Here is a 24,983-nt window from a genome sequence, read left to right on the forward strand (position 1 = left end):
AGATAAGCTGTCAAATTTGACTTGATTCTAAATATGCAGTCCTCTCAAAGGGTTGGCCCCAGGCAATACTGTGAGGTCAGCAAAATTAACTCTCAGAAATCTTTCCTCCCTTGATGGTAACTCCTCCCCCCCACCCCCCCCTTGCAGTGCCTACTCAAAGTTCTGTTTACCTCCAGGCACTTAGGACTTTTGTATTATCCTTTGTTCCCAAGAAGCATTCACCTAAAAGGGTCAAGAACTAAGTCTCCCTGGCTAATTTGCATTTGAAAAAAGGATTCCTAGAGAAGGCAGCTATTTTTATCAAAATGAATGAATAAATAATTGTGAAATTTCAGGCATTAAAAGGAATACAAAGGCTTATCAACCTCATTCAGATCACAGTGGTACTTACTTCACCTACAGCTGTGGCCTCAACCCTGCAGTTATGTAGAATCACCTAGAGAGCGTCTTAAAAATACTGATAATTGAGGCCCTACTCACCAAGATTCTAATTCCATTGGACTAGGTTCAGACCAGGGCAAAGGTGTTTTTTTTAAAACTCCCCAGGCAATTCTGTTGTGCAGTTAGAGTTGGGAACCTCTGATTTAAACCTAAATTGGCTCTGCTCTTGAGAAAAAGAAAAGCTGAATGCCACTGGAAGAACAAACCTTAAAGCAGAGTAGGGGTGGAAGGGCTGTGAGAGTCATTGATAAAGTGAACAGAATGTTAAAAATAGGCCCAGCAACTCCATAATAAGCAAGTGCTTGGCAGCACCAAGGAAGAAGTAATCTGTGACTGATCTGTCCCCCACTCCCAAACCCCCAGGGAAAAATGCCTGGCCCTGTTAGTCCTTAAATCTACTTTCCAGATGGTTCACAGGTATGACAGTAAATAAAATCTCTGAGATAAGGGGTTAAGTACTCTCATGGTTGATGTACCCAAGTCAGGAAATCTTCAGTTGATGAGATAACTTTACATAGGAATGATTTTGTTAAAAACATGAGATGTGTCATTTATTTGCATTTTACTGAACATCACAGGTTCAGCATTTGTTATTAATTTCCTTGCTTTATAAAGCAACTCCAAAGGGCAAAGGGTGAATACACATTGTGTAGCTGAATGTCATTGCTTAAATTTCGGCCTCCTCAGTCATTCACCAGCAGTCCCTTGCTTGCTGATAGCATAACAAAGCCCTCATTATAATGTGTACTATGTCACCACTGCTTGGTTTGACTCCTCTGTATTCCCCTCCTTCAAAGATGGTCCTTCAGAAAAGTGGATAGAGAACATGGACCACCTTTTACCCAGCAATTGTCTTTTCTGGACACATTCTTAAACAATGTTTGCTGCAGAAACATGTTTCTGAGCAACCAGTATCTCCTATTTTTTAAGGAAAATCCCACCCATGGGGATCACACAAGGGATCCCACCCACAAGGCTTCAAGGAGTGACTGTTCACTGACAAGCCCCTCCTCAGAAATGTCTGGAGAAGACCCCAAACCAAGCACCCTGGGGGAATCCCCATGATCAAAAAAGGGAAACTGGTTACGCTCTGCCTTTTTAGAGAGATGCCTACAGAAATAGGGGAATGGACATTAGATAGTCCTCTGTCTTCGTCTCTCTTCCTTTATGCATATATTTACCTTTATAAATAGCTACAGATTTATTTACTTGATTAAAAGAAGGCCAATAATAACTATACCTCATCTGGCAGCATTTTAAAGTTTAATTAATGTTTCTAAGGTATGAGTTGAACTCACAAGATGAAAGATTCTGTATATGGAATATATATGTTAAATGCCCAGTCGGGTTTAGTCTGATAATGGCCATAATTGTATGGTGTCCTACGTTGCACGACTTGATTATTGTGGTTTCACTGAGTTAACTTTGAAAAATGTATTTTAATGTTGAGAATGTCTTTAATGTTGGTTGGCAAACATTTGGGTACATTGATGAGGAAATTGAAACTTCCTCTCCTCTATCTTGCAAAGGCCTGCTCGCCACTCTCAGTTAAACAGTAAAATGAATTACTAAGAGTGATCAGATAAGGGAAGACTGTCTCTCGCTCTCAGGCACCCACCCCAAGCCTTTGTTTGAGACCCTTTGCACATAGACTTGTTAAGTGACCATTAACTTCAACCTGCAACCAATGTGAGAATGCAAATTGGGACCTTAGTCCTGATAGGAATGGAATGTCCGGCTCCTACAAGTTCCTGTTAGGACCCCCTACTATGTGTGTAACCCCTGGCAACTCCCGCGCTCTGTAACTGCCGGTGACCTATAGTGATTTGTAGCCAATCAGTTTGTACCAATTATAGCTGTATGTTTTAACCTATATAAGGAGAAGACTCCCCTGAAACGGGGCCCCAGAATTTTGGAGCGTTAGCTCGTCTGGGTCCGCCGGCTCAATAAACCTGAGTTCTCCAACTCTCCGAGTGTTGTGCTTGGTTTCTCGTGGGATCAGTTTTTTTCTGCAACATTTTTGGAGGCCCCAGCGAGATTCCAACCACGCCGGCCCCTTGAGCCGCTGGACCGGTGGCTCGGCTGGGTCGGGGTGAAGGAGCTCCGAGACGAAAGAGGAGGCATGCCACCCGACGGTATTCCGGGTTCTCTGTCGGACCGGAGCTCCAACTCTCCGGACGGCCGGGCCCCGACCGGACTCATTAGAGAGGCGGACCAGCTCACCTGGATTGGTCGCAGGACCAGGTAAGATTCCCGGGGGCACTAAGCCCAGGCACTGAACCCAGTCAGGTCCAATCTCCGGACGGAAGAGGAGCTTGATCATCTCCTATGGCCTTCAGTAAGAAGACCACCAGTTAGGGACCTTCCCAGAGGGGGGAGGCACCTACCAGTCAGGGACCTTCCCAGAGGGGGGAGGCACCCACCAGTCAGGGACCTTCCCAGAGCGGGGAGGCGCCCACCAGTCAGGGACCTTCCCAGAGAGGGGAGGCACTGTGATAAACTCTGGTGTGAATGTGTGTGTGAGTGAGCGCCCTGGTTCGTCCTCGTTCCAGGGCGATTGTGTGGCTCCACGGCCTTCGTGGCTACGGAGTCCGAGTGGGCCCTAACCTGCGGTTCCGTGGTGACCTCATGGCTCAGGGCGGTATCTGTCTCTGGGGGACCCAGTCCCTCTCTACAAGTCAGATTCAAGTGGGAGTCTATACCACCCGCCAAAGCTAAGAGGCACCGAAGCTCCCCACGGGGACATGGCCAGGTGGGCACCTGAGTGGCCTTCTCCTCAGAGGGGACACCCATCCTTGTTTGTCTTTGTGTCATCGACACAGGGGGGAATTGGTTACTGATTTGATTTAGCAATTGTGCATGTCCAAATGGCCCTTTTGCCCTAGGACCCTCCGCCAAAGTTTTCTTAAAATTTTAAGGCTCACTCACCCCTTCCGTCAGCTGACTCTTTGAGCCGACTTATTGAGAAATTAGGTTTTCCCCCAAAGACTTGCCCCTTTTGCCAGACAGATCTGCACCTCTCTCTAGGTCCCCTGGGCCAGTCCGTGTGGAGCGGTACACTCTGATGTGTTCTTGTATAATTTTGGATTCTCATTACGAGGCTGCCTTCGTCTGTCACCTTTCCTTCATAATCCCCTGATTCCCCAAGGATTTCAGGCTCTTCACTTAGGCGAGGAGTACACATACTGCTCCTCCACCTGCTCAGTGCCCTCGAGAGGGTCAACCACCCCAGACACCCTCTGGAGCCCCACCTGAAGGTATTCCTATGCGAACCCCATTGCAGGGGAACACCTCCTTTCAGCCCCATCTCCCTGAGACATTTTATGATTAGGGCCATCTTCAGGGAGGCACGTAATCGTGCTGTCCATCTGAGAATACTGGGCTTTCCAGGAGTGGCGACATCAGTGCTACCTAGGTTATTAGGCCCTAAGACAAGGCCCTTTACGAGTGCGCCCCTCTCCTTCCTGGTCAAAGAAATAAATTACACTTGTCAACAAAGGGGAGACAAAGTCATCTTAGGAGGAACTTGCTTGTACCTTTGAGAGGTAAATGTCTTATCTGGTCATCTAAGGAACACTTCTCTCTGCTATCTTTTGAATGCAAAATAATTAAAATAAAATAATTTAAAACTTGAATTGCCAAAGATAAATAGAAATCCTAAGTGTCTTTTCTGCGAATAGTAAAAGGATTTAGCCATCTAGATAGGTGACCTCGATTTGTTCCATCTGCTAGAAGCCAATTTAAATCCAAACCCTTGTGACTTGATGGCTTTTATGTTGTACCTGACTCAGTACTGAAATTTTAGAATGAGAATTATGAGGCCTCTGTGTTTGTGTGTTCATATGTATCTATATGTTCATTGTAGGTGTATGGTATTGCCAAAAGAATTCATAAAAGAACTCTAATTGCCTTTAAAAAAATTATTATTAAGCGCTTATAAATACTCAGAAATAGAAAATAATCTGGCCGGAATGAATTTCAGGTTCATGACATCTGGAAAATTCAGTACTAAACTGATATCTAGTATTGAATACGGTTTAAGCTTCCTGGTTTGATTAATATAGACATGTTTTAGAGTCATCAACATTAAGTATAATTTTTTTATATAAATTTTTATTGTGCCTAGATGTAATATAAGCTAAATAAAGTTTTGTTATATCTGTTATAAATTAGTTAGCATGGAAAGTAACCTGATGTAAAAAAAAAACTTCTGAGGAAAGAAAATATAAACGAGATAAAAGCTTTTAGATAAACCCTGTCAAGAATTATGCTTTAGGAATATCTACTTAAAATAGTCTCTCCAGATTCTGGTAACTTGAGATTCTGGAGTTGCCCTAAATTAAGTGATGAAAGCTTATTGCCTAGCTGGATCATTCCCAAATAAAAGAAGATACTAAAACATAAATTACTAAACATTGGCTTCCTTTACAGAGAGACAAAAAGATATTTAGGACTACTGATAAATATGCTTGGTGCCACGTTTTAAGAAGAAAGCAAATGTTTTTAGAAAATATCACTGTTATTTATGTTCACCAATCTACAGAATGCTGTCACAAGAGACAGTTCATGGTTGCTTAAGGAAAGTAAGATGTATATTTTCCGTAAAGAAGGCCTGAGGAATGGAGTTACATTTTATTAAGAGAAAAGTAGGTCTGACTTATGGGTGACTGAATGGGAGATAAAGTAATGATACAGAAAGTGATAAGGTTTGTGGAAAGTGGACCCCGAGAAAAGTTTTGTGCATGATCAGGATTGACTAAGTTTAGATAAATTTAGTTGAATAAATTAATTTGGAAAATAAGCTGGTGCAAAACTTGAATTTGGCTTTTCTCTCTGATAAGAGGACAAGTTTTCTTTAAATGTTGAACTGCCTTTTGATGAAAGATTTTAAGTTTCCTTACCTTTTAAGTGATCTGTTCTTGTTACTTTGGCTAAGTGACTAACTATTGTTTCAGTTACCTGTGAGCCTATCTGACGGAGTGTTCTGGACCCTTTTTGGGTATTTTGGACAAAACTTCCTAAAACAAATTCTGATGAAATCCTTTTCACCTATAGCTAACTCTGAGATGCTTCAAAGGGCCCTGAAATATCCCAAAGAGAGATATAAACTAGGTTCATTTGGTACATTAAATTATATAAGAAGTAATAAATGTTTGATTTTAATCTATTAATATAGATATTCTAAAAATTATATGGAATTCCTAAAATTCTGATATGTCCTGATATAATGTTATTGGTCATAATTCTAGTTATTATCTTAAAGTGTTGTATGACACAACAATAACCAAATTGATTGACCTTGTAATCAGATTTTAAACGCGCCTTCTTAAGCCTTATGTCTTAAGATGATTCAGGTTTTATTCTGATGCCTTTGGAAAGTGCTTCCTCTTCAAGATTTATAAAAGGGATTTTTGGATAAATACAAGTTTCTGACTTTCAGACCATAATGCTGAACGGAGTAAAAAAAACTGAAGAATCCTAATGAGAAACCTGATGGCTTCATAGGCTGTTAACAAAAAGAATGTTACAATAGGACTGAGAAAACTGGTGAATATGGCTATAAGTATTATGGTTTCTATCTAAAAATTACTGGTTTAAATCTGTGTTTTCCAGGTGTAAGGAAAACCTTCGCCTCAAACTAATTATGGCTTACAGTAATTTGGTAAATTATACCTTTGTAAGCAGGATTGAAACATTTATCTTTTCTCTATCTATTCCCTCTAGACATTGGAAACTCTTAGGTTCTCAGCAGCTTTATCAGATAAATTAGGAAGGCTACCTCACTAACAGGTATAGAAAACGCAAGGTATTTTGGGAAACCTGAAAAGGGAGGAATTCACCTACATCTGTTAGGCAAAAATCTGTGATAAGCCCTTGGCGTGGCTTTCCTAGCACTGAGAGGTCTTTTAGAAGTCTAGTCTGAGACTCCTTATAAAAGATTCAGCAAAGCAAAAAGCCTATATGATGAATTATAGTTACATAAATTATCAGGCCAAGTTTCTTTTGAGACCAGACTTATTTTGCAAACAAATTAGCCTTAATCTGGTTATATTAGGTTAAAATGAGGGTAATTTTAGAGAGAAGATTATGTTTCAATAAATATTAAGTGCCAGTTTTGCTGATGGAGGTCTGTATTTACTAAGATTCACTCCCTGGAAAGTTCCTTGCTATTGCGCTAATAGTAATGTAAAATCCAACTAAGATTTTTTTTTTGTAATTTATTTATTTATTTTTTGGCTGCGTTGAGTGTTTGTTGTTGTGTGCGGGCTTTCTCTAGAGGCTTCAGTAGTTGCGGCACATGGACTCAGCAGTTGTGGTGCGCGGGCTCAGTTGCTCCGCTGCATGTGGGATCTTCCCGGACCAGGGCTCGAACCCGTGTCCCTTGCATTGGCAGGCAGATTCTTAACCACTGCGCCACCAGGGAAGTCCCTCCAACTAAGTTTTTAAAAGGACACTCTAAGTTTGTTCCTGAAGCTTATCTCAGTAATCTATCTTTGGATGAAAACCAGATGCCCCACAACCTGCAACCAGGGGATTATGGATACTAAAAGGATGTAATTTAAAGGACAACCTGCAACCTAGATGGAAGGACACTTATCAAAGGAGAAACTACACTCACACTAGGAAGAGAAGAAGCCGACATCAGAAGTAGACAGCTAGCCCAAGATGCTGGACCTGAGTCGTATGAACATTTATAATATTTTCTTGACTTCTTGGACCTTTCAAATGTTTTTCTATCATGGGCACAATCCTATGCTAATTTTGAAAATCAATCTGATTGTTGGGTTTGCGGCCAATTAGCTATGACTAGTAACTTTGGGTTGCTTTGGTGGATTTCTCCCCTCCAAGCCTCTAATTGTATGGCCCTTAGGAAGTTTGCTCTAAAAAAAAAAGAAAATAAAAAATTATAGTCCTGTTTGGGGATCCCCTTGCCTGGCCAATTAATAATACCTGTTCAGATTTCTGCAACCCACTGTGAAGTCTTGACCTCTTCAAAACTGGTTTGGCGTGGGAAGCTCGTGGTTTAAGTATTTACTGGTAACTCTTGATGCTACTAGCTATATTATTTGTATTTTGCCTGCTTTTCAAGATTATTGCTTCTCGTATTACCAAATGTGTGACTGACCGCCAACAAAAATAATGATGACTAGGCTACTTGAAGCAGTTAATCAAATATATAGTTCTGTATGTGATCAATGATAGTAATAGTGTAACTCTGGATATGGGAAGATGCAACAAAAGGGAATTTTTCCCGGACCATAACAGATTAGGAATACAGGTGGTCCAGAGAGCTTTGGCTTTTGTTATAAAGACCTAGACCAGTACTGGCACATTGAGTGGCCTATTGGCGAGATCTTCATCAGACCTAGGAATGAGCCTTCCTAGCACCGTGGGACGAAATGGTCATGAAATGCCTCCCAAAGCATGGTCGAATTTATGACCATGAGGGGCCCCTGTCAACTACAAATTGGAACTTTCCATCTGCCTGTACAAGGACTAAATCACTTTGCTGCTGCAGCTACTGACCTTCCACATCCCCTGAAGGAAATTCAGGGTGGAGACCAGAAATGAGGCACTCTGTGCTCTGGAGGATGGGTGGAACAGGTCTTTAGATAGTTAGATATTTTCAGGAGCTGATTTTATGAACCCAACCCTTGCATCTCCTCATATCTAGAAAAGCACTAAATCCCTACATGGTGACATCGGCTTGGACAGAAGATAGGTCCTGGGGCTTCTGAACCCCAATTTACATGCTTAACAGAATTATTCGGCTCCAGGCAGTAGTTGAAATCATTACTAATGAAACAGCCAAGGCTCTTAATTTATTGATAAGACAACAAACCAAGATGTGTAATGCTATTTATCAGAATCATCTGGCCCTAGATTACTTACTGGCTGCAGAGGGGGGCATCTATGGGAAGTTCAGTCTCAGTAACTGTTGTCTACAGATAATAAGGGCAAGGTTATAGAAAATAATAACCAACAAGATGACTAAAATAGTTCATGCCCCAATCCAGACTTGGAAGGGATGGAATATCGGGAGAGCTATTTGGGGGATGGTTCTCTTACTTAGGAGGATTCAAAACTCTTGTGGAAATAGTTCTACTCCTCCTTGGGACCTGCCTCCTCTCACCTTGCCTCTTGCCCTTATTCATGAGGATAATTTCCAGCCTAGCTGAAGCCACCTTAGATAGGGGGGCCACCGCACACCTCCTAGCCCTGAGAGGTTATCAGCCCCTGGGCCTGGATGAGCAAGAAGTTGACGCCTTGTAAGAACTTTAAAGGGCGTCAAGAGGGGGGAATGATGAGGAAATTGAAACTTCCTCTCCTCTATCTTGCAAAGGCCTGCTCGCCACTCTCAGTTAAACAGTAAAATGAATTACTAAGAGTGATCAGATAAGGGAAGACTGTCTCTCGCTCTCAGGCACCCACCCCAAGCCTTTGTTTGAGACCCTTTGCACATAGACTTGTTAAGTGACCATTAACTTCAACCTGCAACCAATGTGAGAATGCAAATTGGGACCTTAGTCCTGATAGGAATGGAATGTCCGGCTCCTACAAGTTCCTGTTAGGACCCCCTACTATGTGTGTAACCCCTGGCAACTCCCGCGCTCTGTAACTGCCGGTGACCTATAGTGATTTGTAGCCAATCAGTTTGTACCAATTATAGCTGTATGTTTTAACCTATATAAGGAGAAGACTCCCCTGAAACGGGGCCCCAGAATTTTGGAGCGTTAGCTCGTCTGGGTCCGCCGGCTCAATAAACCTGAGTTCTCCAACTCTCCGAGTGTTGTGCTTGGTTTCTCGTGGGATTAGTTTTTTTCTGCAACAACATAAAATATATGCTTATGTTTTAGCTAGCCACAATTAGTTGATTCTTGATGTAAAAGATGTTTTACAAAGCAATGTGGGTTTTTCTTCCTTTTAAATTCGTCCAAAGTTCCAAAAAGACACAAAGTTCTGGTCTTCATATATCACACAGTAATATCTAAGTTGGTTTGTGCCACAGAATGTGAATGTTAAATTTAAAAAATTACATAAATTACATGTCCATATTAAGATGTGCTAAATATGTGAGAATTCACCTGGCACAAAATAACTTAAGGTTGTAAAATGTCAAAAGGAAGATTTTTATTAATCACTAAGAAAAAATATTTTCCTACAAAATTCACTTAAGGATATTTCATGGAAAACTTAACTAGTAGGTTAGACTACTGCATCATCCAAAGTGAGCTAGAGCTCAAGAGCCAAGTATCTGTGCTTTTAGAGCTAACATGTAATGCAGAAGACTGAAGGGCTTAGATAACCATGTCATATTGGGAGCCATTATTACTACTGCATAGTTGAATATTAATAGGACTCAGCTATCCTGTATGTTAGTATAAAACTTTATCTTTGTATGGCACTAATATTTGTAATTTTTAAAATAGCTAGCACTTCCAAATACCCTTCTAAGGAATATAATTACATGAATTAGAACAAGACCTACTTTTTTTTTTCTGGTCTTGAAAAGTCCCTGGTTAAAATACAAATCCTCCTAGAAAGGGTACCACTTAGGGCCATTATCAGCTGGCCCGTCCATACACCCTTCTAAGGAATATAACTGCATGAATTAGAACGACCTTTATCATTGTCCTGAAAATTAGCCAGTTAATCCTCCCTTATGAAGATATGGTATTATTTTATTCTCACTCAATGAAATATTAAACTCATTAAGTATTTACTCTGCATTTATACAGTTCAGCAGGGTGTGAAATGTGAGACACAATAAAGGACGGTTTAATATTTTAGGACACCTTCCTTAGCCTTAAGAGTTTACAGTCTCATTTTGGACAGGAAGAACAACATTGTATATTCAAAACAGGTAGGAGTCCATCTTCCCCCTTTGAGGCCTCTTATCTCTCTTCTCTGTGGCCCTGGGGCCTGACTTCCATTAGAGCCTTGCTTTCAGCCTGTTGTCATCAAAAAGCACAAAGCTGATAGTGGCCCAAGGTGGTACCTCTTCCAGGAGGATTTGCTTTTTAACCAAGGACTTTTCAAGACAAAAATAAAAAGTGGACCTGTGTAAACAAAATTAGAAAACTGATTTATTCTTAGGGTTCTGATTTGTCTATCTCAGACTATACAATACAAACTGCTTTTATTCCACCCACAATCCTGTCACTACCCTGCTTTTAAAAGCCCAGTTTGGTCTCCATACTGTCTACCCTAGCCTACAGGGTAGACTCCAAAATTTTTGGTTTCATGTGCCAGGCATCCTTGAGCCTCATCTTTCTTACTTCCAACCAGACATACTACTTTCCAGCGTCACTGCCCTTTCCATATTTCCATAAACTGGCCAGCCCCTTTCACAACTCCCTGCTATGCCCCTGTTTCCACTGCCCAGGATGCCTTTCACCCTCTCCCCTCTTGTCTTCTTGGCATCTCCCTCTTTGAGACCCAGCATAAACCTCAATTCCTCTGTGAAGCTCTTTCTGACAATTCCAGAATTCTCTCAGATGTCTTGTTTCACCTGTTCTGGCAGCACTTGGTACGTTTGTTATAGTACTGTTATAGAAATTAGTTTTGAAGCTTCTCTCCCACTGGCTTCTCGATGGCAGGACCTGGTATAGTGGCTGGCATACAAAGTCTTTCAGTACATGTTCCTTGAATGTTTCTGCAGTTAGAAAGATCAACAGGTTGCAAATTTAGTTTTATCTGACATTGTGTTCTCCCATCTCCCCTCCCCCCCAACACCCTCAGGTTAAATAAAAACTCCCAACATGGGATTTACACAGTTTATTGTAGGTAATTTAACCAAATTTAGAGGTTTGCTCTTAGGATTACTCCATTTTAAAATTTGTGCTCATGTAATCTATTGGTAGAAAACATTGACTTTTGCCAATATTGTTCTCCTAAAATGTCTTCTTTGAGATAAAACGTATGAACCAGGATTTGGTTTAAAAAAAAAAAAGTGGCTTTGTTTAGTCTGTAAATTATTGGGTTAATGACTGATGGGAGCGGGGTTGGGGTTAATCCTGGGAAGTGTTAGTTACCTTCCGGTTTCTTGGCCTTAGAATGCATCCTTAACTCTAGCCAGCCATTTTAGAAAATGCTCCTGGTAGGGAGGTAAAAGGATTTGCAACTACATTACTGAGAAAGGTATCAAAACTCAGTATTGGGTCAGCGGTGTCCTTGACATAAAAGAGAAACAATTTATAGCTCAACGGAATGAAAAACTCATTTTTCTATCTAAGCTCTTTTTCTTTTCCTTTCCTATCTTAACATCATGACATTCCTCCCTAACATCAGGCATAATGGCATGATTATATTTTCCTCCATTTCGGGTTACTCCTCTCGCCTTGCAACCCCTCCTTATTCCTTTATCTCTTTCAAAGTTTCCATTCTCCGTTCCCTTACTTTTACTCCCTCCCTCCCTCTTTTTTCCCAGCTAGCTCTCCCCGCCCCTCACCGTCACCACCTTCCCTCCCCTTCAGGCTCCTTCCCGCTCCTTCTCCCGCCACCACCCCTCCCTGCCCGCCTCGCGCTCAGGAAGCGCCAATCAGGAGCTCCGAAGGTGTCTCGAAGGCCTGCCCCCTCCTCCCTTTCCACTTCCCTGCCCCCCTTTCTCCCTCCCCCAACCCCCCCCCCCCACTCAAGTCCTGCGGACCTGGGGGCTTCGGGATCTGGGCGCTATGAAAAGTGTCTGCCCAGTCACTTCCGGTAAGGGCGTTGCGGCGCGAAGGTTCCCGCGGGAGCTTTTAGGAGGGGGTGGGAGTTACCGGCGGGCCGGGGGAGGAGAGTGCTGTCTGGGAAAGGGAGCGGGAGGGGGAGGGAGAGCAACAGCGAGCGAAGGAGCGCGAGCGTCTCGGACGCCTTAGCTGCCCCTTTCCCGCCGCCTCCCCACGAGCCAGCTCCCCCGCCCCCCGGGCGCCTGCAATGCTTCTCTCCACCCCCCACTCTCGCGGACTGACGCCGCCCCTCCCTCGCTGCCGCGTGACCGGAAGTGGCGCCATCTTTAGCCTCTTGTGCTATTGACAATAACAAGCCCCGGTTCTCTCCCCCCTCCCCCCTCCCCCAACCGCGGCATCTCCCCTCCCAGAGAGAGGGAGAAAAGGAGGAGGAGCTGCAGCCTCACAGACTTACTGAGTCGCTCCTGCAGAAAGGGAAGCAGAGAGACCGAAAAGCAGGGGAGGGGGACGGCACGGCAGTTTACCTGTCTGCCTCCTCATTCGCTCTCCCCCCTTGTTCTGCTCACTCCTGGTGTCAGCCTATCCTCCTTCCCAAACCCTCCCATTCCCCCGGTGGAGCCCCCCCTTCACTTTCCTTCTCGTCCTCTGTGTTTCTCCTCTCTTTCTTCCCTTCCCCCTCTAGCATTGCCACCTTCTTTGCTACACGCACGCAGGCATATAAACGTAGGTTTTTGATGCTCGTCTGCCTGTTGACCCCACTATTTTCATGTTTCCAACAGGTTTTTCTTCCCCCAATCCCTCAGCTGCTGCTGCTGCTGCTCAGGAGGTCAGATCTGCCACTGATGGTAATACCAGCACCACTCCGCCCACCTCTGCCAAGAAGAGAAAGTTAAACAGCAGCAGCAGCAGTAGCGGCAGTAACAGTAGTAACGAGAGAGAAGACTTTGATTCCGCCTCTTCCTCTTCCACTCCTCCTTTACAACCCAGGGATTCGGCATCCCCTTCAACCTCGTCCTTCTGCCCGGGGGTTCCAGTGGCTGCTTCCAGCCACGTACCGATACAGAAGAAGCTGCGTTTTGAAGACACCCTGGAGTTTGTAGGGTTTGATGCGAAGATGGCTGAGGAATCCTCCTCCTCCTCCTCCTCATCTTCACCAACTGCTGCAACATCTCAGCAGCAGCAACTTAAAAATAAGAGTATATTAATCTCTTCTGTGGCTTCGGTGCATCACGCAAACGGCCTAGCCAAATCTTCTACCACCGTCTCTAGCTTTGCTAACAGCAAGCCTGGCTCAGCTAAGAAGTTAGTGATCAAGAACTTTAAAGGTAACCAAGGCCAAGATCCATAATCACCTACTAAGGATTTGACACTTGAGTGGTCACGTGCTCTATTTATGTTAATATATTAAACAGTATAGAGGTGGCCTAATCTTTTATGCATAATCAATGAGGTGGAGGGAGGTCCTTTTTGGGTGGAGGGTTCATTTTCCGGGGGTGGTTAGTATCCTTGTGCTGAAGCATACACCAGGTGTTTCTGTGCAGTATTTCGAGGTCTGTCTCAGCCTATTGTATCTAATCTGTTATTCCTTATAACATTGACAATCGACATGATTGATCCGGATTTTACAGGTGAGAAATTTGTATTCTAAAAACGTTTATTTATTTCAGGTGCATAGTGAACCTTGGCACTGCTGGGATTTTTATTTTTATGCTTCAGTAGGCCACATTATCTAGTCCCTAGAAATGCAGGTAGTAATAGTGATTTTTTCATGTTCAAAGAAGACTTAGAGTTAGAGTTATAATGTTGCATACTATATTCTTGAAACTTATTGTGGAAACAATAGTTGGAGAAAAGTACTTATGATCTCTGCATTTCTTTCCAAAGGTAGGGTTTGGAAGTGAAGAATACTTTGTATACACAGAAGTAGTAACTGTGTATCACTAGTCTAAAGATGGGAAGAATTACTACATCTATTTTTTTTTTAATCACTGAAATGGGTTTCAAAGTACTGACCTGTAGCTTTTAGGAAAATTTGTTCAAGTTTTTGAGATTTGTGATTGAGAATATTATGAATGCATTGGTGCAAATATCAAATCAGCAATTTTTAAAAATGTAATTCAGCTGCATTACTTTTGAGTGTGTTTCTCTGACTTTTTCAACGCCCTTAACTGGCAAGTAGTAGATGCTAAAATGTTTATTAAATGGAGAAGTAAAATGAATGAACTAAAGTAATATTTACCAGATCAGTGCTTTGTGGCTAAATATTAGTATTGAGAAAATTTAGACTCCATGCTTGTATTTTCAACATTAATGTGAAAATCAGGAATATGCTCTATTTTGTCCCAAGCAGAGGGTTATAGTATTGTTTATTTTTAACCTTTTCTTTTTTCTATCACTCCTCTCCCATCTCCAGGGTTTCAAGTGTTGTAATGTTTCTAATTTAATAGTAGACCTTTCTGAAGTAAATATGAATTGTAATTCACTGATTTGATCACTGTTTTACTTAAAATATATCAATTTAATAGCTAAGGATTTTTAAAGAGATGAGCTATGATGCTACTTGCATTTGTATACTGGTTTCAGAGATTTCGTTTGGGTTTTTTTCTCCCTTTCCTAAAATAAAAACACGTTATTAAGATATCTTGATATTTTAATAAAAAAATACTTATTGCTAGTCAATGAAGTTGAAATTAAAGCATGGATTAAGATGTCCCTTCCCATTCTGAAAGTGCTACATAATGGGTTCTGGAGTTGTTTGGATGTTTTAATTTTTTTATATTTTACTATGCTCGCAAATGTAGTTTAAAACATGAATTAAGATGTTTCTTTCCATTTCTTTAGATGCTACATAAATATGGGGATCAAACAGACCTGACTTAGAATCCCAGTTTTGCCATTGACTAGCTATGGTGACCTTGGGCAAGCCTTACTAAATGAGTCTTCCAGCCTCAATTTCCTCAGTTGTGAAATAGGGATAATAATACCTTCCTTAGGACATTATTAGGAAAATTAAGATGTTTATAAAGTACCTTGTACATAGTAGGCACTCAGTATTTTAAATCTCAGGTACAAAATTCATGTTGACTTAAGTTTTACACATGATGGAATAGGATCAGGATTGTTATTTTATCTGTCATTCTTGAATTTTTATTTTTTGAAGCAGTTCAGCCAATAGGAAAAAAAACCCCTCACCTTCAGTTTTAATAGGTGAGTTAAAATGACTTACACGGTATTCTGGCATTTCAAATTTTATTCTTTATACTAATCCTAAATATAATGGTTATTTTAATAATTAGGTATAATAATTATAAACATCACAATTTACCTTTAAAGAACAATAATCTTAGTATTTAATGGGTCTTTTCATTACTGTATCCTACATATTATTCTGATTATCAACCTTTTATATATCATCTAGATAAGCCTAAATTACCAGAAAACTACACAGATGAAACATGGCAGAAACTGAAAGAAGCAGTGGAAGCTATTCAGAATAGTACTTCAATTAAGTACAATTTAGAAGAACTCTATCAGGTATGTATTAATGTGGATAACCAGATTTGGTTAGCGTACATTGAGGTGCAATGTATATGGGTTTTACTTTCTGAAATGGGCACTTATGTAGATTTTTGGTTTCCTTCTAATTACAATTTCTCAATTAATATATGCACTACTTTATAATCAGACCATATATTCTGACATAAACTATGAGTACAGTCTTATTGATATAAATCGGGCCTATCTTGGACCCTTCTAATTAGGATTTACAGTTAGGAGTACCTTGGTATAATAAGTTTTACCTATAATAGAATCCTATAGCCTGGATCCCAAAGATGATTTCTGGTGACATGTCATTCTATTGTGATACTTATTGCTAAGTGGTGTTACCTATAGGAAAGGCTTCAAGAAATGCAGGTATTTTCCATATACTTTATTCTACCTCTTTCCTGTTAGCATGCTTTTGCCATTTCTTTCTCTTGTTCTTTATGTTTTTCTACTGGCCTGCAAGATACACCTTAGCCCAAAAATGAGCAGCAGGTTGTAGTTCAGCAACTTTAGTCTGAGGTTCAGGTTTGTTTCTTTCACTTAAATGGATTTGTACTTGAAGTGTTTAACTTAAACATACGATCAAGGGCAATTACTGATTTAGACTTCTTGCTACCAAGATACTTTGCCCTACTGCATTTTTGCCGCAACCAATTCAAGAAGTTACTTTCCATTATAGCATCAGCAATTTCATATTAAAAAAAAATACTTAAGAGTCCTGTGGTTTGAGTTTTTGCATTGATGAGTGCCATGTAAGAAATTATGTTGGTTCAGTTTATCAGAATTTGTAGTTTCATCTGTTCATTTTAGTTGTAGTGGTAGTATGGTGTTGGACAAACAGTGGATTCGGAATCAGAACACAAAGGGATCTAGTTTTGGCTCTATTACTCTTGTGATCTTGGGCAAGGTACTAAACCTCTCTCAGCTTCTGTTTTCTCCTCTGCAAAAGGGGAAAGAATCCCTCACAGGGTGACTTATAAGACTCAAATAAGATGTTTATAAAAAACACCTTGAAGCACTATGATAGAAATGTAAGTTGATGTTGATATTACCACTAGTTAAACTTTTTCATAAGCCGCTGTATGACTTTTTCACTTGTAGTATGTCAATTGAGATCACCAGTTTCTGTTGCTGTTTAAATTAAATGCGTCAGTGCATGCCAAACACTCACAACGGTGCCCAATACATAGTAATAATGCTGTGTAAGGTTATAAGCATTATAATGCTGTGTAAGTATCAGGTATCAATAGTAGTACTAAGGTATTACTAAAGGATAAGCCCACCTCGTTTTGCTATGTTGGTATATTACACATGTGGCTCCTGAGTTGTACAATAATAAAAGTAGAATTATAGTTGGAAAGGCCTTAAGCGATTATGTGGTCCAGTATTTTTTCTTCGTATAGTGTATGTGACAGTCTACAAAGTAGGATTATCGCATTTAAGCTTTATAGAAACCCTTTGTGAAATAGATACGATAGTAGTTATTATCCCCACTCTATTAATGAGGAAATGGAGTCTTAGGGACTCCAGTGCCTAGAGTCACATATTGGCAGAGCAGGGGACTTAAACTGAGATGTACAAGTTTCTAGTGCAGTGCACTTTCACTAATACACTACAGCACTTCACATACCTCTGTAGTGCAGTGTTTGAAGCAAATAAAGAGTTTTACTTTAGGAAAAAAAACCTCTGTCATCAAAGAGGGTAATTTTTTTCATTCATGCATGCATATGGTGTTTCTTTGGATATGCCGGTATACAGCATCTTTAATTTCAGTAATGTGTTACTTTATATATTTCATATTTATAACATACTGATTGTAGTTGCTAATGAACCCTATTTACTTTACTTTGAATATTTTTCTAGAACTTTTGGGTTAAAAAGAAATATTTTTCCTGATAAATTGATTCTGTTAAATCCCTTTATGTTTCAAGAGCTCATAGCTCATATTTTTTGTGTTTTTCCTTTCTTGTACTTCAGAATTTTTACCTGCTATTATTCAATTGCATTTCTTTAGCCTAAAATCGTGTTATAACTTTTCACTCTTTGCATTTTTCACATTTCAGTACTTCTGTTATAATAAATTCAAAAGCATTTGTTTCTAGCCCTTTTGTTGTTTTTGACCTTAATATTATAAATGCTCCTTGGGATTGTTCTCAGGAAGATTATTTTGAGATGTTCAAGTTCAAAAAAGAGGATAAAAGGATAAAGGGAATAAAATTATTTCATACCATCTGGATTTCAGGTGCTTGTTTGATTTTTGACTGGTTGAAATGTAATTTAAAAAAGTACTCTCCTAAAATTGAAACAGTATAGAAGTATGTAGTATACCAAACAAAAGTTCTCCAAACTCCTCATTCCTCCCTCTCACTCTCTATCCCTGAAGTAAACACTTATTTGGCATATGTCTATGCAGAACTTTTTTCTATGAATGCAAAACCATTTTGCTTTAAAGCTTTAAGCATGGAAGTCATCCCTAGTGTGGATTGCATATACTTCCTCCAGAAGTATTCTAGAAAAGAATGTGCTGTTCTGAGTATATCTGCAATAGGTAAATGTTGTCTTTCAAAAGTGATTTAAAGTGAGACTTGTACCTGATTTTAAAAATTATCTTTCCTCCACAACCTTGAAATCCTGTAAGAATGAGGCAGTGGTTCATGTTTTGGTTTGGGTTTTTGTTTGCTTATTTGTTGTTTTTTTTTTTTTTTTTTTTTTTTTTTGGCACATGGGCTTAGTTGCTCCATGGCATGTGGGATCTTCCTGGAGCTTGGATCGAACCCGTGACCTCTGCATTGTCAGGCGGATTCTTAACCACTGCGCCACCTAGGAAGTCCCGCTTATTTGTTTTTGATTGGCTACAGGTAGAAGTATGGTTAAATGCACTGACTTTTGAGTTGATCAGCCTGCCTTAGATTAGAGATCTGCCAGTCATGATAACTTTGGGTGAGTTACTTCTCTAAGCCTTGGTTTCCTCATTTGCAAAATGGGGAGACTAACACTGCCTATATGGCAGGGTTGTTCAGTTGCAAATAAAATACTGCAAAAAAGTACTTACTACACTGCCTGCTATATGTCCATGTCATTGATGATGATGATGATGATGATAAGTGGTATTTGAGCCTTTAAAAAAGATATCTTTATTTTAAGGTTACATTTTATTTTACAGCTCTAAAGGCACACATTTTTATTTTTACCTTTTCTTAATTATTATTATTTTTTAATTTATTATTTTTTGGGGGGTACACCAAGTTCAGTCATCTGTTTTTATACACGTATTCCCGTATTCCCTCCCTCCTTCGACTCCCCCCCCACCCTCCCTCGAGTCCCCCCCACCCTCCCTGTCCCAGTCCTCTAAGGCATCTTCCATCCTCAAGTTGAACTCCCTTTGTTATACAAGGGCACACATTTTTAAATTCTAAGTCCACACTGGGTCAGAACAGCTGGCTGATAAATAGATTACATTCCAAATATGCATCAGAAAACATCATTAGCCAAATTGAAAAAATAATAAAGAGAAGGAATCTCTAGGAACAGTGTCCCTCTGCACTTCTCAAGAATGTGCCTTGTTTCTACATGTGGTATCTTAATTGTTGGAATCTTGGTCTTAGTGTTTGACTTTTTTAATAAGTAATATTTTAAGTAATGGGATTATTTTCCTCATGTTCTCAGCCTCACGTGAGTAGCTGTGTCGTGTTCTTAAATCAGCCACCTTTTTTTGGAGCTGGCTGGTTTCTATATGAAAGTGTTACATTTATTCTTAATATAAATTTCTAGCTATTATCTTTGAAGGTAAGCTTAGTCCATACTTCAATTCCAATGAAAATAATTTCATCATTAATAATGAGAACTCTTGTTTGGTTAGCTTTTTGTGAAATAAATCTTAAATAATGAGCCTTTCAATTAATGATTCATTCATTGAATAAATGATCATAAGATTGGAAGCAAATAGTGCATCCACCTGAGTATAGGTTATTTTCCATTGTAAAATCAGGTTTCTTAAGCAGTCAGTGGATATAGGAGAGGAAGTAGATTCTTAGCAGAGGTGACTAGCTATTGTATTCTATGTTGATGACTAGCTATTGTGTTCTATAAGTTTAACCATTGATGTTTTTAAGTTTAGTCTGTCACTGCACCATTACTAGTCTTTTTTATTGGATTGTTAATACTATCCCTGCTATTTATCCTAACTACAAATTCTTAGTCCTTGATAATCTGTCTTACCTAAGCTTTTTACTACACGTAAAAAGAAAAGTAATTTAGGTTTCATTGTTTGGCTTCCTTTCTGCAAATTCTTAGTTTTTGATGTATTTTGATAATCTTATTTTAACCATTTTTACCAGATGTAAAAAGATAATTTGGGGTTTTATTGCTGTATCAGTTGTTGAAAAGTTTTGTGGTGTGCTTTTCTTTCTCTCTTCAAACATATGGTTTGAAAAATAAGTTCCAACCCATTAGGCCAGTGACCAGAGTTCAGCACCCTGGTGGGAATTTAATATCTTTCTTAAGTGTCTGTTGTTGCTAAATCAGAAAATTTTCTAGATTTCCTCCCTTACTGTTTATTTTCGCATTCTTTGTATTTTTTATCCTTATTTTTTAATCCTCTTCATTTTTGTATTCTAGTCCTCTTACCCTTATTTCCACTCTCTTCCTCCTCCCAAATGCAAGCTTATGTGCCTTTGCTGTTTCTTAAATCTTATAGTCTCAAAGCATCAAATTTCAGGAACTATAGTTTTGCATTTCATTTGCTACACATTTTATATTTTCTTTGGAGGTTTATTTTTTATTCAGACAAATGTGTTATTGATACAACATGCATGAGTTTTGGAGTGAAGGGGCTGGGATTTGGAGGAATAAGAGTTAAAACCTTATTGGAACGTTTTTATTTGATACCCGACTACCTGCAAAAAGGATTTAACCAGTCGTGGTTGGGAGTGTAAGTAAAAAGATAGTTTTATTTAAGAGACTTACAGAATTATCTAGAATGTTTAATACAAATAGTTCCCTGTGAAACAAGGTTGTATTAGTAATAATTATACCAGATCAAACTTCAGGGATTTCCAGAGTGTTTTGTGAAATGTAAAAGAATACATTTCTAAAGTTTTTATAGGGGTTTTATTTGGTTTTATTGGGTTTACTGCTTTTCAAAGATCTGGAATAAAATAGAGTTTACCTCAAACTGCTAGGTAGTGATTTAGCACTTATTCATGTTTCTATCCCAGCCTGTAACAGGATAGAGTACTTAGTAAACACCCCATTCTTGTTGAATCAGTGACTGCTTACTGTGTGCAAAGCTGGACAGATGCCATGGGCATATAGAGATCACTTAGTCCTTGCCCCTTAAGGTGCTTATATTCTAGCAGGCTCATGAAATTAGCAGTTTGTGACCAGCATTTTTTTAAAGAAGTAAAATAGAAAATATTGGAGTATATCACACATAGTAATGGTAAGTGCAGTTTGGCGAAGATTTTATTTCAATTACATAAATTAATATTATGTATAATGGATTGTGACATAAAAGGTATTTCTTACAGTGGCTTGTCAAAAACTTTTGGAAGCCTGTTTTAGGCACACATGATTGCTCCAAACAAACCTTGCTAGGAAGTGAGGAAAGCAGTGTATTTAGATCACAGGGTGTATGGGAGATTATAAACAGACATGATATATTGAGCCTTGAATGCCATGCTAATAAAAAGTATGGTGGTGGGGAAGATAGGGTTTTATTGAGGAAGGCAAGTACTTAAGTTTTTTGAATACTTAATATATTCGTCTGGTTCAAAGCCCCAAAAGTATTACAGAGCATGTAGTTAAAAGTTTCACTTCCACTCCATCCTCCAACCCCCCTCCTCCAGCTAATTCCCCTCTCGAAAGACATTATTGGGGGTATTGTTCCAGAAATGTTTCATGTGTATAGAAACAACGGTGTGGAGGTTTTTTAAATTAATTTTCTTTTTTTTTTTTTTTACATAAATGATAGTAGACCATGCACCCCACACCATTCAGTCTTTTGTAATTTTTTATACCAGTTATGGGATGCATCCGTAACAGTACTTGAAGAGCTTGATGCAAAAGTTCTTTTTTTTTTTTTTTAATTTTTTGGCTGCATTGGGTCTTCGTTCTGCGCACCAGCTTTCTCTGCTTGTGGTGAGCGGGGGCTGCTTTTCATTGTGATGCACAGGCTTCTCAATGAAATGGCTTCTCTTGTTGCAGAGCACGGGCTTCAGTAGTTGTGGCACATGGGCTCAGTAGTTGTGGCTGAGGGACTCTAGAGCACAGGCTCAGTAGTTGTGGCGCATGGGCTTAGTTGCTCCGCGGCATGTTGGTATCTTCCTGGGGCAGGGATCAAACCTGTGTCCCCTGCATTGGCAGGCGGATTCTTAACCACTGCACCACCAGGGAAGTCCCAGAAAAGTTCTTAAGGGAGGGAAATTACTAGATCTGGTCTATATGTTAAGCAGTCAAGGCAAAATTAGAGAAGCAGAGTGTTCTCTTTGGTCTTGACCTTCAAAACTCACCTTAGATCCTCCTGCCTTTCCCTTTCCTTCTTTTCTTCTGATCTCTTAAACCACCCTCCAACTAAACACAGGTGAGGCTGTATGCTTATAAAGACCAGCTTAATTCTCTTTATTTTTCACTGTTCCCACAAGCTCTTTATCCATTTCCCTGTGGGTCTTTGGGACTCCACCTCTTTGCTTATGCTCAAGAAGCCTTCCCAGACTTGCCCCTGCCCTAAAGATTGGGTTAGGGACCTCGCCTCTAGGCTTATCCCCATCATAACACCTAACACAGTGTATTGTAATTATATGTTTTCTGACCAGTTTTCTCCTTACACTGTAAGCCCCTTCTGTGTGCAGGACACATTGCTAGTTATAGATACATTAGTTTTTTGAATATTTACTACATTCACCTGTTTCAAAGCCCCAAAAGTATTAAAGAACATATAGGTACATGAGCACATGGTCTCTTTCTGCCATTAAGGAGAATTGGGAGACAGGATTAAAAGATACAATATTGATTTAGTGACAAGTCAGTGTGGTATGATTGGTGATAGTGCCAAATGAGTCATTGGTAGCTGAGGCAATTAAGGAAAGCTTATTGGAAGAAGTGGAACCTAGCTGAGTAGTAAGGGAATGTGGTATCTTGTGTGAGAAGATAAATAGATGCGATGAGAACTAATGTATGGGAGAAAGAGTAACACAGCAGAAGGGAATAGTGAAGTAGAACTTGGAAAAGTACTGGAAGTGGAAAATGTGTGGAGAAGATGAAATACAAAGACAGCATCTAAGCAGGGAAATGAGGAATGCTGAGAAAATTAAGTCACTCAAAATGAACACCGAGATATAATGAGAAGACTACTAAAGGAGGAAGGGAGAGTCCATAGAGGACTAATGTGAACCAGTCAGGCACATGAAATAAACATAATGGCATTTGTGGCTTCACCCAAGGCCCCAAGGAAAGTGGTGGCCAGCAGAGACTTAGCCTTCTTATTCCTCCTTAGCTGCTGGATCTAAGTGGTCTGCTGTTTCCTGGTAAGGTGTAGTGCTTTTCCTCCTTTGGTATAAGTGGTTTCCTTTAAGCTTTCTTTTCATTTGCTGGTTTATTTGCTGGATCTGCATGCTGGGAATATGATTTCTAACTACATATTTATAAAATTCCACTCCAACCAACAGGACTTGGATGGTCCCTTAGAGTCAATTTTAATGGAATTTTTGCCTTCTGTTGTGAGAAAGAAATCCTGGTGTTATACTTAAGTCATTACTATTTGGAATTGTAGATTATATCAGAATTCATCCAAAGAGTTTTTACCATGCCTGTTGTATTAAATTTGAAAGCCTTGATATGCATAAGAAGAAACTCTGAAATCTCAAGTTTGTCCTTTTGGGATCTGAGTATAAAAGACCAATTCAACTAGTAGAATGAAGTAAAAGTTCAGTATTTCTTTAGTAATTAATGTTTATTCCATTGTGCAAATTTTAAAACCTCTAAGTATTCTTAAGCTGCAATGTTGGAGAAAAATCCTTGTGTATAATTATATCATACTCATTGTAATACTTCTAGCAATAAATTCTGCATTGCTCTGTTCAGGAAAACCAAAGAAAGTATGAATAAATTTTAATTCAGTGGTGGCTGGACTGCCCAACCCATCTAATAAACAATTGGTGAAATTATTTTCAAACTCAAAATGAAATTCTGTTTATGAAAACAATTAACATTTTTAAGAACAGGACAGAATTTGTATGTAGCAGTTGTAAATTGGATGTCTTCGCAAGGGGAGAATTTGGCTTGATTACCTTCATCCTTAACCTGTACTGCCACAATAAATGTATTACTTTGTGTGGGGGGGGGGAGGGTTGGTATAGTACATTGGTTATGAAAAAAATTCACTGCCCACATTGATATTGTGTTGTTTTACTTTGCGTTTTAAATGGATGAATAATCCTTTTAAATAAGCCAACATGGTAGAAATAAAAAATAATAGGAATTTGATGTAAATAATCAAGAAATATACCCCCCCCCGCCCCGCCCCATTCACTCCTTAAGAAAGCATGTATTTAATTTTGCAGGCTGTGGAAAATCTCTGTTCTTACAAGATTTCTGCAAACTTGTACAAACAGCTGAGACAGATTTGTGAAGATCACATCAAAGCACAAATTCATCAGTTCAGAGAATATCCTTTTAAAAGCAAAAAACCTTGTATTTTCATCTTTTCCTCCCTCTCTATCCCTCACTTTTTAACCCAGCTTGAAATGGAATGCTTGTGTTTTGTAGATTTGTTATTTTTTGTTCATCATGCCTCTAGAGATAGAAGAAGCAAAATTTGACTTTTTACCTCTAATTAGGGTCCAAATCTACATTGTACCATTAATGTAAATAAAATGTCTTTATGTCTTTACTCTTTTTGAGGGAAGATAATGGAGAAATAATAAACTGAAAACACAGTGCTCAGTTATGTCTAAGACTTGTTTTTTGTTTTATTTTGTTTTGGCCATGCGGCATGCGGGATCTTAGTTCCCTGACCAGGGATTGAACCCGTGCCCCCTGCAGTGGAAGTACAAAGTCTTAACCACTGGACCTCCAGGGAAGTCCCTGAAACTTGTTTTTAAAGGTATTTTTTAAAGTGGGATCTAACATGTTTTTACAGTTTAAGAAGTAGCATTTTGTTTTATAATTAAGTGCTATTTAGTTTCATTTAGTATGTAGGGCATTCCATATTTAAGACAAATGTGCTCTTACGTTACATATATTATTTGTACTAAGCACTTTTTAAAATATTATTTATTTATTTATTGGTTGTGTTGGGTCTTCATTGCTGTGCATGGGCTTTCTCTA

General features: G+C 39.4%; 1 protein-coding gene across 9 annotated transcripts in view; it reads left to right on the forward strand.

The window, feature by feature from the left end:
- Positions 1-2,741: 2,741 nt before the first annotated feature.
- CUL4B (cullin 4B) overlaps positions 2,742-24,983 on the forward strand; it is a 46,807-nt gene continuing 24,565 nt past the window's right edge. For 2 of the 9 annotated variants that reach the window (XM_057717931.1, XM_057717935.1), the window contains exons 1-3: positions 12,010-12,144; positions 12,893-13,438; positions 15,532-15,647. In XM_057717931.1, the coding sequence (XP_057573914.1) occupies positions 12,117-12,144; positions 12,893-13,438; positions 15,532-15,647 (690 nt within the window). In that variant the 5' untranslated portion in view covers positions 12,010-12,116. Of the gene's footprint in view, positions 2,780-2,803; positions 7,124-11,565; positions 11,584-11,989; positions 12,145-12,892; positions 13,439-13,587; positions 13,742-15,531; positions 15,648-24,217; positions 24,322-24,983 lie in introns of those variants that run through there. The other 7 variants (XM_057717938.1, XM_057717933.1, XM_057717932.1 and 4 more) reach the window with 7 other exon arrangements.

Source organism: Hippopotamus amphibius, chromosome X (genome assembly GCF_030028045.1).
Source record: "Hippopotamus amphibius kiboko isolate mHipAmp2 chromosome X, mHipAmp2.hap2, whole genome shotgun sequence".
In the NCBI taxonomy this organism is placed as follows: domain Eukaryota; kingdom Metazoa; phylum Chordata; class Mammalia; order Artiodactyla; family Hippopotamidae; genus Hippopotamus; species Hippopotamus amphibius.